The sequence below is a fragment of the Hermetia illucens genome, chromosome 1, assembly GCF_905115235.1.
Source record: "Hermetia illucens chromosome 1, iHerIll2.2.curated.20191125, whole genome shotgun sequence".
NCBI lineage: Eukaryota > Metazoa > Arthropoda > Insecta > Diptera > Stratiomyidae > Hermetia > Hermetia illucens.
This window is the reverse complement of record NC_051849.1, coordinates 207178530-207194288: the sequence shown is the minus strand read 5'-3', so window position 1 is coordinate 207194288 and position 15759 is coordinate 207178530. Positions and strand designations below refer to the sequence as shown.

At 41.5% G+C, this 15759-nt stretch overlaps 1 protein-coding gene across 5 annotated transcripts in view; it reads left to right on the top strand.

Moving 5' to 3' along the window:
* The first annotated feature begins 1133 nt into the window (after positions 1 to 1133).
* LOC119646426 (protein spaetzle 3) overlaps positions 1134 to 15759 on the top strand; it is a 183283-nt gene continuing 168657 nt past the window's right edge. Inside the window, exons 1-2 of one of the 5 annotated variants that reach the window (XM_038046875.1) lie at positions 1134 to 1537; positions 2513 to 3793. In XM_038046875.1, the coding sequence (XP_037902803.1) occupies positions 3043 to 3793 (751 nt within the window). In that variant the 5' untranslated portion in view covers positions 1134 to 1537; positions 2513 to 3042. Of the gene's footprint in view, positions 1800 to 2512; positions 3794 to 15759 lie in introns of all 5 variants that reach the window. The other 4 variants (XM_038046873.1, XM_038046870.1, XM_038046874.1 and 1 more) reach the window with 4 other exon arrangements.

The window sequence follows — 15759 nt, the reverse complement described above, 5'->3', positions numbered from 1 at the left end:
GGTCTTAAGTCCATCATCCAAAGGTCCATAGGCCCCTACAGTCGGCATCATTGCTTCCAGCGCAGGGGTGACGCAACATGCAATAAATTATCTTTGGACTGGACGAAACCGCTACCGCTGGTCCTTTTTAGGAAATTGGATGCTAACCAAACAAAGTGACCACTGAACCCAAAAAGTGGGAGAAAGGTTCTCCCTCATCAATCAGGTACTTCACCAAGTAAATGGCGGACTTAGGGTTCCCCCAATCCTAAAACAAAATTAAGTCTTGGTTAATTCCCTTCAAGAAAAAAATTTTCCACTTTCTACGTAAGCTCAAACGTTTGGCTATAGAAATTGGAATCAGTAAATTTTAACAAGCAAAGTTAAGGAGGACTACGGAAAGTTGTCTTCAAAAGGAGCCTAATATAGAATTTTCCCCCAAAATATAAACACCAAATGAACAAACACTAGCTATTGTCGGAAGTGAACTGAGATTTTAACCCATACAATATGTCACACCTGCAAATGGCACCTTGAGACACACTTGACCTTCCAACCTTTACCTTATTTATTCAGTTATATCTATTTGTTTATTGTATTTGTTATCTGAATATATAAATACTGATCTGTGATGAGAATATATTAGCAAATATGTCCATTAACATCAAACCCAGTTCAATACCTCTTATCGCAAAAAAATCACAGAGAAATCTCATCTCCCCAGAACTGAGATCTTCATTTCAAACACTTACTTACTCCTGCTTCTCACAGACCATCGTGACCAAGCACATATACCCATTACGTCACAAGACATATTCTTTCAGATAACTGTTTTATGTGTAACATATAAAACTTTTACTAGTCAATGATGATATGCTGAGTATTTCGAGTAGTGGCGTATAAGAGTCCCCCATATGGTACCCGTATAAGACATTGCACGCAATCGACGGTTTGAGACACCTCTTAGGTCCACAGCTGTACTCTCTCTTTTCAATATTTGTTTACTTTCAAGAACAAACCACGGTCGACAGTCAACAAATCACTTGAGATACCCAAGAGAAGCGTTGCCTGCAACCGAACATGGGCTCAGTACCGTCGACCAATACTGATGAAGTGTATAAAGATCTCAGTGCATTTATTCTATTAATTGTCTTTCCACAATCGAATCTCCAATAAACTCCGACAAAAGATTGTTTTAATAAAATCCCGCTCAGCTGCTCCAACTGCTGCTCTGCAACGGGAAAACTGTTTTGCTATTACCGAGGTTGGGGCCATGGGAGTCTTCTAGCTTGTCTTAAAGTCGCTTAGCGTCAACATCGTTTTCGACGACGTCGTGATCACAGTTTTCGGTATCTTTGGCACAGTACGAATAGTGGTAGTGTGGGATTTTGAAAAAAGATTTTCAATGAAGTGCTAAAAAAACTTGAGAGTCATTATTTGCATAATAGTTTCGAAAAGTTCAGTTTCAGTCTCGTTGAACTACCTGTCGCGTTAACACGTGAGTCTTGGTACGAGCTTCGCGCTTTTCGCTTGTCTACCTCGACCGCCTATCGACCAGGTTTAGCGTTGTCGTTACCATCATTCAGTTGACGCGAGTAAAATCGCGTAAGATTTCTAGTTTAGTTTGTTTTTTTTTTTTTTTTGGTTTGTTCTCCTGCAAAATAAGCATCTCGTTTGAAATCTTCTAAATTCAAGATTTTTTTCTACTTAGTCGTGGTCTTTTATGGAATTTGACAAGTTTTGCATGAATATTTCTGCGATGATCGGCCGAGAATTCGCATAGAGTGTATTATCAAACGACAAGTTTATATATAGTGTTTGTATGCTAAAGAGCCACTTTAAGAGGCCAAGAATAAACATAAGCCGAGTATCTCAATTTAAAATCTGAACAGTGTGCGGAGATCTGATAGAAACGTTTCCAATTTGTTCTGACTCTTTGCAGTTTGCATTGGGTCCCAATTTCCATGACGAGCCCTTTTCTGAGCAGAACAACATAGTCTGTGTTCCCCCTATCTTGTTGCTGTTTTCATGTTCCCTTTTAGATTCCCTTCCCTTAAAGATTCCAGAACACAGAAAACGCTTGCTTTAACCACAACTGATTAGCAGCAATCTCAACTGCTCCCGCAACCAAATTCAAGACAGCATGACAACAGGAGCACAATCTGCCTCTTCTCAGTAGCATCACTCTCCAACGGGCAACCGCCTCTTATTTCCAACCAAAAACTGCACACTCCTAGCAATCTAAAATTCAAACTCTTCAGAAAACTCATCCAAGCCGTAGATAACAAATCAAGTTGCTCGCTTAAGTCTTTTGATCATTCATGAGTTAAATTCAGGTTGCTCGCCTAAGTCTTTGGTTTCGTTTGATAACATCCATAAATTAGTGAATTATAATGTTAAAATTGTGGCAAAATGCACTTTTTATTAGCCTTGTCACATTCTTAACGATCAAATGATAAAATCCAGCAGCGATTTTGTCTATTAATATCTTCCTTGCTGAGTTTCTTCAAAATCCGCTTATGTTACTCTTTAGGCATACTTAGCGAATACAGAAAGAATGTTGTAGATGGTGATATGGCCACGGAAGTGTAGAATTGAAATACATCAAAATACCAAAAACGACGACAACGAGTTTCTAGTCGATTGCCGGATAGAAAGAATATAAATTAAAAAAAAAAAAATTACATAATTCCATTGACGATCGTTTTCGCGCTAAAATCTAGTGTTCAGTGTGTCTGTGTGATTTTTTCGTTGAAATTGGCTTAAATTTTGAGCAAACAACTTACCGGGAGATTGTCAACATCTTCTATTTCTCTTTTATGTTGGAAATTGAGAACTCAATGTCATGTCGATGCCGTAACATCGAAAATGTCAATCACCTCAATGTTTATGTTGAATAAACGATTGGTGACGTTTGACGAGTTGTATCGTTAAATTGATTTTAATATCTGAATGGATTAGAGAAGCGCAATAAGCACTGTTTTCATAATAGAAAATAAATAGACAGACAAGCCAAGAGTCTCGACAATCGAGCACCCAGTACTAATCAATTCAAAAACGATAATGGCCTTAACAAACTTCTCGTTGCCATCGTTTGGTAGCTTGCCAACTCAGCCATGGGCCGCAACAATAAGTCCAATACAGCCGCATCATGCATCGGCCGTCAACAATCTTTTATATGGCCCAGCTGGGCATCAAGAATCCGATGAACCACCTGCCGGCATATCACACCAAGAGTATTATAAAAACAGTCCGTATTCACCGCCCGCGAACTATCAGTTCCGTAGTAAACCCAACAATTATCTACCACCGCATCAGCAACAACCGTCACAGCAGCCACAACTTCGTCAGCAAACAATCGATCAACAGAGTGCATCTGGAGGTTCATATAATCAACCGCGTCCCAACTACTTGCCTCCCACACAGAGTACACGAACGTACGGCGAAGGTAACTATGGTGGTCATGTGTCTACACGTGGTCCCAATCAAGGAAACCAGCAACAATATTTCAATGGATATAACACACCAACTAGAGTATATAATCAACAACCTGTGGGACCAACAGATGCACCCCAACCGGGTCTTTCTGTAAATAGTAACAATATTCCAAGAGAACATGGCACAGCTCCTGCTGGTCAGGATAATATTCAAGGGGACGACGGCTACCCGGAGAGACCGCCTGGGTTCACAAGGGTTCAAGCCGGCCGGGGATCCAGGACACAGGTTCATGCCGTTCTTGATTACGATGCCGATGAAACCGATGAGGCTGATTACTACGACGAGCACAATGGAAATGGAAGCCGACATGCTGGTGGTAAGTAACCATTCTTTGTCTTTTGTATTCAATTTTACCGAATTCCTGATCAGGAAAAGGTAATCAACCCATACTCGGCCCAGCTATTCTAAATTTTCTACAACATTCAGAATAGTTGAAGAAGAATATCGAGTTTTTCAAGCAAAATTTTAATCTGAATAAAGACACCCAACCTCGAAAAATCCCTCCATATTTACTCCAAACTATCACACTCTTGATTATTAAGCGCCATGATCAAATAATCGGTCAAAAAGTCATCAATTTACAACGTGCCGGCGCTACGAATCCACAACCCAAATTGTAAGAACTGCGAACCTAACACCATCCAAAAGACGTCCAAATAATCAATCTTCAAAGAAGCCACTCTTCCAAAAACAATCTCAACATACCCCGGCTTCAATCTACGTATCTAATCCAGTTATCATCCGGCTTACAGATGATATCCGCAATCCATTACCAAAAAAAATACTCCCAACAGCATAGAACCTGAGGTGATTCAAACTGGGCGGTCCACCCAGCCGCCATATGATGACAACAATGAAATAAACGAATTCTCGCGGAAGACAAAAATGCGGCGTCTGTATCTTCTGTTGTTTCAGATGATTCTATCCGTGGGTTACATTACGATTTTCATTAAAAAAGAATGCAGAGCACAAAAGATACAGAAGCACACTCAGGAACTACTCAATATTCTAAAAATAGCCCCATTGCAATTTAGGTTTTAGGTTATTGTACCGATATCGGTTTACCCATCTAAGAAGGTCGTTCTCTTTTTGGTACAAAGGTCGTTGAATTGGTTTCGTCGAATTGCGGTAGCTTCACCTAATTGGTGTCGTAAATTAGCCGGACAGTGATGATCTGCGCTAATCAGAACTGGAGATAAGTTTTTAATGAGTTGTTAAATGCGCGTGAGTAAGCGGTAGCTAACTTTTTTTTTTTTGTAATAACTATTTTCTCGAGAACTCGATCCACGAAAAAAGAAAGAACTCGAAATTCAGCACTACGCCAACACGGAGGGAATTCAATCAACGTAAAGTTGAATGAAACATTGCATTCTCTCTTTATGACGTGAGAAGGGGAACTTCTTTGTAAAAATTGTAAATACCTCGAGAATAGAAATATTCCATTATTACATTGTTTGTGCCTTAGGTAATTATACGATGAGTAGTCAAGGTCGAGTTGTACTGAACTAGAAAAGTCATAATTTCTAAGATTAGATACATTTTTTTGTTGGGATTCACCGATGATGTAATGGGTTCTAATTGAGTTTCTTCACAATAGATAATCGCATTACTTTTTACAAATGAAATTTTCCTGAAGTAGAGAGTCAATTTGTAGCACGCAATGATAAAGTTAGTTTTAGATTAGTTTAGTTTCCTGGGGGGAGCCGCAGCTCTGAGCACTCAGGCCACTATTAATAAGCCCAATGTAAGATCCCCGTAAATCTCCTATTCAATGGCTTCTCGTCTACGACATTCGCAGGCATTCACGAATCTGAGAACATTCTCCAGAGGCAGAAAATGTGCAGATTCTCCATTGAAGAAAACCTTACCAAGGTGTCTTTGTCTGGGATTTGAGGAGGCCGGGCAGCTGCATAAAAACTGCAGGGCCGTCTCCACTACATAGCCGACACCACCACCACAATCTTTTCCATATGGTAGTTTAAAAAGCAGTGTCCCGTTAAAAACCCTACTAGGCTTTTCATGTCCCACTTCTTAACAGACAACAAAAATGCGGCTCTGGCAAGGCCACGTTCTTTCACAAGGATTTTCGCCTGCCGGCAACAGTTCAAATTTCTCCACTCGATTGCGTGAATCCTTGCAATTTCACCCCTCGGAGTAGACTTGACAGTGGCTGGCCAGATTTCAAAAGCTAGTTCTGGTCCCACCATTGTAGATCCAGATCCTCGGCGAGCCAGCCTGTCAGCCTCCTCATTACCAGCGACATTTGAGTGCCCCGGCACCCACATCAGGAATGTTTCGCTCAGTCGGCCAAGTTTCAGTAGCATCTGATGACAACTCCACACCAACTGGCTTGATATGTCATTGCTGTTTAGTGGTGATAATGCTGCTTGACTGTCGGAACAGATTCGAATAGTGCGACGCTTCCATTTTAGTCGCAGACATTCCTCTGCTGCCAATGAAATGATATATATCTCCGCCAGAAATATGGTCGTCATTTTTCTGAGGAGTCGGGCCAGTTCCATAATCGGATTCCCCGAGAAAGCACCTGCGCCAGATCCGTCTTCCATAACGGACCCGCCCTTGAAGATTATTAAGTCTACAATCTGAAAGACTCATGGTCATTTATCGACCATTCTTCTCTTTTAGTGATTATGACCGTGTATGCCTCTTGAAAAACGAATCTGGAAAATATACGATCGCCCGGCATCAAAGATACCCAATGTTTGACAAAAAATTTCGAGATAGACGCATGACCGTATGGTAGGCCGCCTTTCCACGCCCCAATGGTATTGGGTCTATATGTTTCATTGGCTGCTCTCCCTTTCACCTCCAGGTGACAAGTCCCCAGGTCTTACCTATCGCATTCCTGTTCCTGAATATGGTGCTTCCACGTTAACTTGGAGTCGAAATGTACTCCTAAATACTTGACTGCTTGTACCAGCTGGATTTCTGCCCCTGCTAAGGTGGCCTGATGTTCCTAGTGAACATAACTAGTCCAGTCTTCCTAGCTTTCACCGCGAGTCCATTGTGGAGGCATCAACTATGGAATTCATGCACAGTTGCATTCAAGCTTCAAACTTTTCGGTAATTATTACAGCTGGATCGTCCACAAATGCTTGCGCGAAGACTTTCTGTCCTCCAGGAGTCACAGCAGGTTATCTACTACCAAGAGCCATAACACCGGGGAGAGAACTCCACCCTGTGGGCAGCCCCTAAGACATCCTGCTTCAATAGATTTCTGGCCGACCAATATGTGGATTTTTGTCTACTCTAGCATGTGAAATATTTAACAGCGGTTCGATTCCATGCTGTATTACCGCATCACAAATTACCGCGAATGAGGCATAATTGAAGGCACCTTCGATGTTCATGAATGCGCCTAAGGCGTATTCTTTTTCGGACATCGCCTTTTCAGTTGTTGCCATGAGTTTATGGAGTTCTGTCTCTGTGGATTTGCCTTTCTGGTAGGGGTGTTGTCTGTGGTGAAGTCCTTTCAGCTAGGAAGAGTTTCCTCCTAAGCTGTTCGCACTGCTCAATATCGTAACCGGATGGATTAAAGTCGTCATACAAGACCCATCCGTCTGCTTAGATAGCCTTGGCTGGGTTGTGATTTGCTAGAAGGCAGTTTGCCCGAAAGCTGTTTGCTTTCCACCGACAGGTGCTTACCCATATGCAAAACTTTAGCCTCAGCAGGCGACGTCGATTGGAACCTGGGGTCAGGAGTGCTGACAAAAGGATCCCGCTTCGATTCGTTAAGGACTGGCCCCTAATTGGATTGGTTCCCATCTGAGTAAGTGAAGAATCTGAGTTTAGACTCAGGTTCTCCGTCGATGAGCTTAGGATTATCCCTTCACTTCGTTGGATCGTCTCTTGTTAAGCATGGTTAAGGCCTGTGGGGCGAGGAGAGTAACGATGAATCAATGGGAGTTTTCACTATATCGATCGCACTTCCTAATTGCTGCTTCATTTTTTCCGTTTTTTTTTTCTTTCTATGCCACAGAAGACGTGTTTATGGTTTCTCCAATTTTAGAATTGTGCAAAAACCAAACCAATATAGGAGTTCCTAGCAAAATTTACCCCCTAGACCCTTACAGGCTGGAACTAAATATTTACTTGTCTCCGTAGAGGTTTGCGACCAGTTTCTAAATTTACAAGATTTGCTATTTTCAAGGATATGTAGCTTTTCAGTCACTATCAGCGTTTAGAAAATGTTTCTACCATTACCGCCTCGTTACTTTTCACTGGCGGTTATAGTTTGGAGAATTCGTTTCAGAAGTCGGAACTGTCTTTTGCCTTGTCAGGAGCTCAAGCCAAGTTTACAAAAGTCTTGAAAGTCTTGAAAGATTTAGATATTTGCCTGTCGTAAAGTTCCCAAAAAATAAGGTAGAACGAAATGCTCCTGGACTATAACTGACTTATATACGCAAAAAATTTGCCAATCTACCGTTAATATAGTTTAGAAAAAGATGATTAGTACTAGTGATGACATTCCGCATACGATGGAGGGCCTCGTTTATATACATCTATTGCTAGCAGAAATCAAATCCCTTCCTTCTTCCTTAGCCTTTGTCCCGTTCGGCAATGAGGTCCGCTCGTCTACTGTCACTTTTCCCGATTATATTCTTGGTCCGCGTGACATGGAGAGACTCTCAAAAAGCCATCTAACAAATCGAACCATAGTTATTTCGATTGACATTTTGGTCGTTTCCCATCGAAATCAATGTTCAGACCAATCTTCTTATCAGCGCGAATTATATAATCATGCTGCTTATTTGTTTTTTTTTTTTTCAGCGCCGCGGTTCTAATGTTTTCCTGGCCCCTTACGCCACAAATTCAACACAACATCTTTGCCTTAGTTACCGCGAGGTGCCGTTCATTGCCTTTTATAGTCGCACACTCAGAATCATAGATTTTGTATTTGAAACGTTCATTGTTGAGTCCATCACTTAGGCCGTCAATTGTGGAGTGCCCTGAAGTGTGAAGCAATTTCATTGCTTAGTTCATCATTCAGTTCTTGGCCGGTTGCTATCACCAACGGCAATTGTGCCTGTTCCATCTGATCGATTGCTAAAAACTCTCCCTCTGATCGGGAGACTGCGGACAAGTTTTCTCAGTTTTCTTCTGAGACGCGGGTGAAACATTTTCTGCATATACTCTGCTTCTCAAGGTTTTTCTCAGTAATTCAGCAGTTTTATATGAACTCGGCTTGGTTCAACGGTGTCGCGACTACGATTGTTAAATGTTAGGAAAACCTAATTTTCGCTTGGAAGTAAGTCATTTCCCTATCCACTCTCTCCTCCACTCCAAATAAAATTGAAAAATAAATTTTATAGTGTAGAAAGGTTTCAGCCCTGGAATCCGGCGAGCAAGCCTTTTTTGCTTTTAATCGAAATTAAGCCAGGTTCTTAGGGAAAAGGAAAAGAAAAAAAGTTTTCAATGAAACTTCTCAAATAGCAAAAAATAAGACATTTTAGATGGCCGAAATACATCATCCCGATTCCAATAAAAAAATCTAAACATGGACTCCTCAGTCAGATGTTTTAATTCCAACTTATTAAGCCATAAGTCAATTCCTTGCCACTAATACAAAGATATTACATCAGACTGGCATAATTACTAGCCATCTTTCCGATACTGTGTATGATCCATGAATCCAGGGTCTGGGGCTTAAATTTCTTTCTAATCGTGGCGTCACTAATAGTCTCACTCATAGAAACTAAAGCACGTTACCTGTGTATGCTAAAGATGATAAACTTTTTGGATAAGCTCCTATATGATAGGATTCATAGGCAACCTATGTTTTTGCGAGTATCCAAACAGGTTCTTCCCGTTTTCTTAATAGTGGGAAACCTAAATTTGCTACTTCTTAACGAGAGCTGACTTTTTTTCAAATTTAAGTATCGTCGATAAATTATTTTAAAAGCCTTCTCCATAGCTTCCAGAAGAGATTATTAATATATAAGACAAGTCTATCCTATATGAATCTTCGATCACTTATTAGATATTCAGTTAGAAGAAAAAAGAAAAATTCTAAAAATGGCAAGAGGCGATCCAGAGAAACGGCACATGGGGGCCTTAGGAAATTTTGCCACAGCACATGATGGTGATATTACATTTTGCTAGTCACTCAACTAAACTCAAAACGGGAAAGAATGGAAAAATATTCGGAAGTTGTAAATCTGCAACTTTTAAACTGCACACTTGAATGCATTCCCATAGGTCAACTAATAAAGCTTTGATAAGACAGTTGCTATTCTGAAAAGAGATCAACCAACCATAATGCTCCACTGTATTTTTCTCTCTACGGTTCACTAGATGTGACAGTGGAAATACTTCGATGGACCGACATATGACATATGGTCAATCTGTTACAGACTCCGCCGTAGTCGAAGAGGTTAGAGCACACCGAAGTTGACGAAGAATTTAAAAACGAGGGCTCAGTGTTGTTCAGCGATCCCCACTAAATGCCTTCTCTTCCTTCTTCCTGATAAGGTCTACATTAAAAACCTTACCCAAGCCATTCACACCTTGCCTTGTTGAGTTCACTCTTGATTGCATAAAAACCTATTAAGAAGATCCTTTACTTTTGGCAATATTTACAAGCCAGTCCAGCTGATACGCATCTCAAGAAGATCCATAGATAAGTCTATCTTGGCCCACAAATTAGGTAAACCCATTCAAAATCGTGTCGATCCTTATTCGTGAGGCAGCGTTTGATGAGTTGGCTCTGCCCTGGTACGAAACTGTAAGTCGTCTTTGTCACCTTTTAATTTTTAATATTTAGGTGTTATCCCTGAAAAGAGGAGTCCGTGCCCCAAAAGTGGGGATAAGTTGCTCTGTATTTGGTCCGGTCTGACATCAAGTGGATGCGGACTTATGACTCCTCAAACCCTAAACAAAAAATTTTTAGCTCCGACCAAGCTTTGGTCTGAAGTGTGAGCGGATTTACGTTCGACACCCAGGTCGTGTTTTGTGAATTGTATAAAGAAGCGTACAACACCTGCGATTTGCTTCACGCTTCACGCTGCAAGTACAGGGGTGAGGTAGCACCTGTTTAGTTGCCTCGACCTTCGCACAAAACCGTAAGCCATCTTCGTGGCCTATAACTTATTGGTATTTTGCAGTCCCTTGCAGGTAAATTTTAATTATTGGGCCTTTGTTCGATACCAGAAGAATTTTGGTCTGGCCGTTCCTGACACTCAAAAGGACATCTACACTATGCTTCCCCAGGTTTCACTTCAGTGAAATAGGGTCTCGGTTTAACTCCAAACCTGTCCTACTCCTAAGCTGTTCATTTGTAATAAGTTCTATAAACGCTTGTCACTGAAGAGTCCTTTTATGTTTGTTGATAAAAATGTTGATACTTCTGACGGTATACTTGTTAGGTCTGATGGGTTCCAGAATATGTTTGGTCTCCTTTACCATATTTTCAATAGGCGTAGGTTGTCGTGTTGAGGTTGACCCAGCTGATATCAGTCGACTTGCTACACATCTGAAATTCTAGTTTATTTTCCTTTCCTCCTCAATAGTAAGTTCAAAAACAATAATTATCCAAAAAATATAGGACAAACGGTTTCATCCACGGTTTCGGCAACCATGTTGCCTCTGCCCTGAAACCGTTTGTCTTATATTTTTTGAATGCTTGGATGCCATGCCACAAACGAGGGATCCGTGCACCAAAAAAACCTGACAGTAAATTGCTCCCCATTTGGTCCGGTCCGACATCAAACGGGTGTAGACTTAGGATCCCTCACTTATCCTAAAAAGTAATTATCCTTCCTTTTCCTTATCGAGGGTCAATTCCACACCCTGGTATAGTCTACTGAAGGAATTGAGGGAGACAAAATCCAGGTATCACTTCTACAGAAGCTAAATCTGTTTCTTATGTGGGCAAAAAGATTTCGCAGATGAACAGGAACAGGGAGTTGTTTAATGGTGAGAAAGGTAAAGGAATTTTCTGTCACGCAGATTCTAACCAGCACCATGTATTGCTTCATCTTACCTTTCCATTATGGACCACTAACTAATTTTCTACTAAAGCGGTAAATCCTTTAGTCAGAACACCTGGAAAAAGAGCATTGACGTCGAAGGAAACCAAAACGTCAAAGGACACCAAGACGTCAATGGACACCAAGACTTCATCCTCCTCGAGACGAATTCTCTTCAAATCTTCACCGTCATAAAGTATTTTCTATATTCTGGAATTCTTTCACTAACCATTGGCCATTTTGATGTATTAGTAACGTTTCCACGGAAGCGTTTTTCCCATCTCCTTGTCTGATTCATGGATTTCAACTCTAGGCAGTACTGGGGTTTTGAGCCTTTCAGTCTGTGGTCTCCTAGGATTGGTTGGCATGTCCTCAGCATTCTGACACCTCTGACTCTGCATGCTGAGTTTTCTGTATGGTCCATTCTCGAGAGTCAGACTTTTTTCTGAGCTTTGGAATTATCCTCTTCTTCCGTTGGTTATTGTTCCTAATCTTGTCTAGGTATGTTCCTTAATGACATCTACTGCTGTAGTTCTGATGCATTTTTTTCTATTGTAGTGATCGCCCATGTTGGCAAATGAGCGTGAATTTTTGCTTTTACATCGGTAATGAGCTGTAGGACGTTTGCTTGACTTTAGGTGGGAAAATTTGCTCCTTTATCAAGCAGCTTCATTTGTTATTCCATGAAAGATTGCAAAGACGAATTCACCACGGAGCTGCCAATCTTATAAAAATAAGGCGCAGGTGATGTGCCCAGTTTTTGCTTCATCTGTGGACTTCTGATAACGATAGTTGGCACGACAATCCACTTAGATCAAGACATTCAAATATGTTAGAGTACTTCATTCAAGACGGTGACGGTACACTGGGAGGCAATGTGCTCAGCTCGTGATTTGACGCATCACAAGATAGTTGCCACCTCGTATCTTGAATTCGACTACCCTTTTCTTGAAATTTACAATCACGTTATAGAGAATCTTCTACGTGATTTTCGAGACTTCATTTCCGATCGCAAATTTCAGGACCTCGATGTCTCTTGGCTTGTTTATACAGCCGGCTCTTTGGATGTCTCCAGCCACAAAAATTCAGCGGCATAAGATCTGGACTGAAGCACGTCCAAAAAAACTTGATATTTCTAGAAATCGACCGATCCGGAAATTATGCGAAGTTGTTCCGTCTTATTGGAACGACATGTTCGATATAAATATTCATCTGCGATCCAAAGAGGGAAGAACAACTCGTTTAACATGTCTAAGTAGTATCAATCGTTGCCAGTGACATTCAAACCCTCCTTTGTGGCAAAAACGCCCCGATGATCATCTTGCCCAAAACTGCACATCACATTTCTCACAAATGCCACTGCAACCTTCTTGGCTTCGGCAAGTTAGACATGCTAGAGGCTAGTCGTGACAAAATGCGGCAACCCATTCAGCACAGAACAAAGCTGGTGAGAGCAGCTGTAGGACGTAAATGAATACCACACCTCCAAAGCACCGATATGAGCAGGCTTTGTATCAATGCTGCGCTCAGGTTTTCGATAGTGTTATCGCTCCTAGTAGACTTCCGACGGTTGTACTACACTGTGCTGGACACTGTCCCAGGACATATAGTCTTCTCCTCACTGAACAGACATCGTCTGTACATATCTTTAACCTCCGCAGATAATAATTTAGCCAGCAAAGTCCAGCTTTTATTCACACTATGGTCCTAAGGCTTTTCTTAATAAGGTTTAAACAATCCAGAGAGCGGGTATCCGCCCATGAGCCCTAGAGTATTGAATTTCTCGTGATTTCACCCAGTATAGTTGCATTAGCCGTTCCTTTTCAGCCCTTAGTTGCATAGCCATAAATCCTTTCTCGATTCCACAAAAGGTGTCTGGTGCATGTAGTGGCCTTACCTCCTTTCCTAGCCAAGTAATCCGCTACTTCATTGCCTTTTTACCCGATACGGCCTGAAACTCAAAATATCCTGACCTTATTGTAGGAACTGAGCTAATTCAGTCTATTAAACTATTCCCATACCAGTATAAGGTGCCACCCGCCCGCCATCTATCCTATGTAGCATAACCCAGAAAGGTGTTGTGTCACCTATTAATTAGCCCCTCCGTTTTCTGATCAACACGTTTACGAGTTTCTGACCCGGACTTCTTGATTTGTTACTGTTCAGGCCAGAGTTCCCCAAAAACACGACGTAGATATGAATTGATGAAAGCCTGGAACTTCCGAGTAACAGTGGTGGCAACCTTCTAGGTACTACCCGATTAAGAGCTGGAAAAGCGAAAATCTAAACTCTACCCAAACTCGCCCCATAGTGATTTTAAGGTGTTAATGCAGTCGGTAGCGGAGGATCCAGAACGGAAACCAGTCTGCTTTCTGTCGACTAAGCTTTCGAGGTGCCTTTTGACGTGTTCCAGGATTATTTTTACCATTATCTTACCATTATTACCAGCGGTTCAAAAACAGACTAACTGGATAAAGTTTGCTTAAATCCTAGCGTACCTACAGCGTTGAATCTTTCTCCACTTTTCGGTATATTATTGATTTACTCGAAAGAGCAAACATTCCCATTCCTTTCCCCTGGATCACAATTTTATTCATGTGGCTGCCTCGGCTTCACAGTAGCGCATCCTGTAAATTTTCCAAATTTTCCAAGGGCTTGATGACATTTCCTAGCTCCATCTTACAAATGTTCCGCTCGCTATCACCTTAAGGATCTGTATCATAAATGAATGCGTCAATCCAATCCAATCGTAAATTGACATTCTCGAGGCACTGATTACACAATTACTGAATTTGACAGGCAAAGGACCGATTGGAGAAAGGGCTGCGATTGTAGAAAACGAAGCCGATGGCCATGTGTTGTGTTAACTGGATTTTATAAGCAAATAATGCGACGATTTCGCACAAAATTCGTATCAGATTGGTATGTGAAATATTGAGTTGTTTATATCGATATTCCAGGATTGAGTTGCCCACTCTAGGCTACCGCAACCGCATCCCCGTCAGTGCGCATCATACGATAGCGAGGATCGTAATTTTTGTCGACTCGTATACCAGTCGCACGAACCTTCGTCACTAACGTCACTAACGCATAACGTAGACGTGGTGAGTGTCTCATTTTGGCCAGAACTTCTTTTCAAAAAATGCACTCCTTGGGCTACAGAACATTAACTTTTGAAAATAATATAAAGCGAAAACGGCTTGTTGGTTTCGTACCAGGACTGAGGCAACTCGTCAGACGCTGCCTCACTTGTTTCCTAGGAGCAGCGTGACCGAAACAGTTCGCAGATGTAAAATGTTCCATTATATAATTCGCAGAACATGGCATGATTATCAACATAATTGGGAGCGTAAATCCGTCAATATTTTGGATCAAAGCTTGGGCAGGGCTGAAAATATTTTGTTTGAGGATTGAGGGATACTAAGTCCACATCCACTTGATGTCGGACCGGACCAAATGGGGAGCAACTTACTCTCTCTTTTTTGTCCATGGTCTCTCGTTTGGGCCTAGCACCAAACTTTAAAAAGCTTCTCTCCAGGGGCAGAGGTAAGGCAGCATCTGACGAGTTGCCTCTGCTCTGATACAAAACCGTGAATCCGTCCTCTTTTTTGCTTGAAACTTGGTTACTAAGCCCAGGTGGGGGTGCGTGGACCAAGAAAAGACGGAGTAAGTTACTCCCTATTTCGCCCGGCCCGACATTAAGTGGATGCGGACTTAGGATCCCTCAATCCTCAAACAAAATATTTGGAAATGAATATGTAATAAACGAACGAAAAAGTTGTCTGACGGTTTCGTTCAGAGCACAGCCAACTCATCAGACGCTGCCTCACCTCTGCCCTGGGAGCAGCGTGACCGAAAGTAACGACAGCCGGTAATCGCTCCATTCAAATATAATCGCAAACACGTAGTGGGTACGAATTATATTCAAGTGAAATCTGTTATAAGTTCAGACCTAAACCAGGCCGAAGTGAATTTTTTTTTAGGATGCTAGGAGACCTGGTGGACCACTTGGTGACAAAAAAGAAAGTAGGTTGCTTTCCAAGTGGTCCGGTCCATCACCAAGTGGGTGCAGATTCACGACTCCCAGCATCCTCAACAATAAATATACTATGTTTCCCAATGTTGTTCCAGGATAAAGCGACTGATTTTGTTCCCCGGAGGTATGATACTGACTGGCGGTTATAATTTTTAGCGGGAGAGAGGTGTGACTGTCAAAATATATACGATTAAAAAAAACACTATTATTTATTATTGACCTAGCTTCCAATGAAGTGCCGATACAGAACTCTCCCTA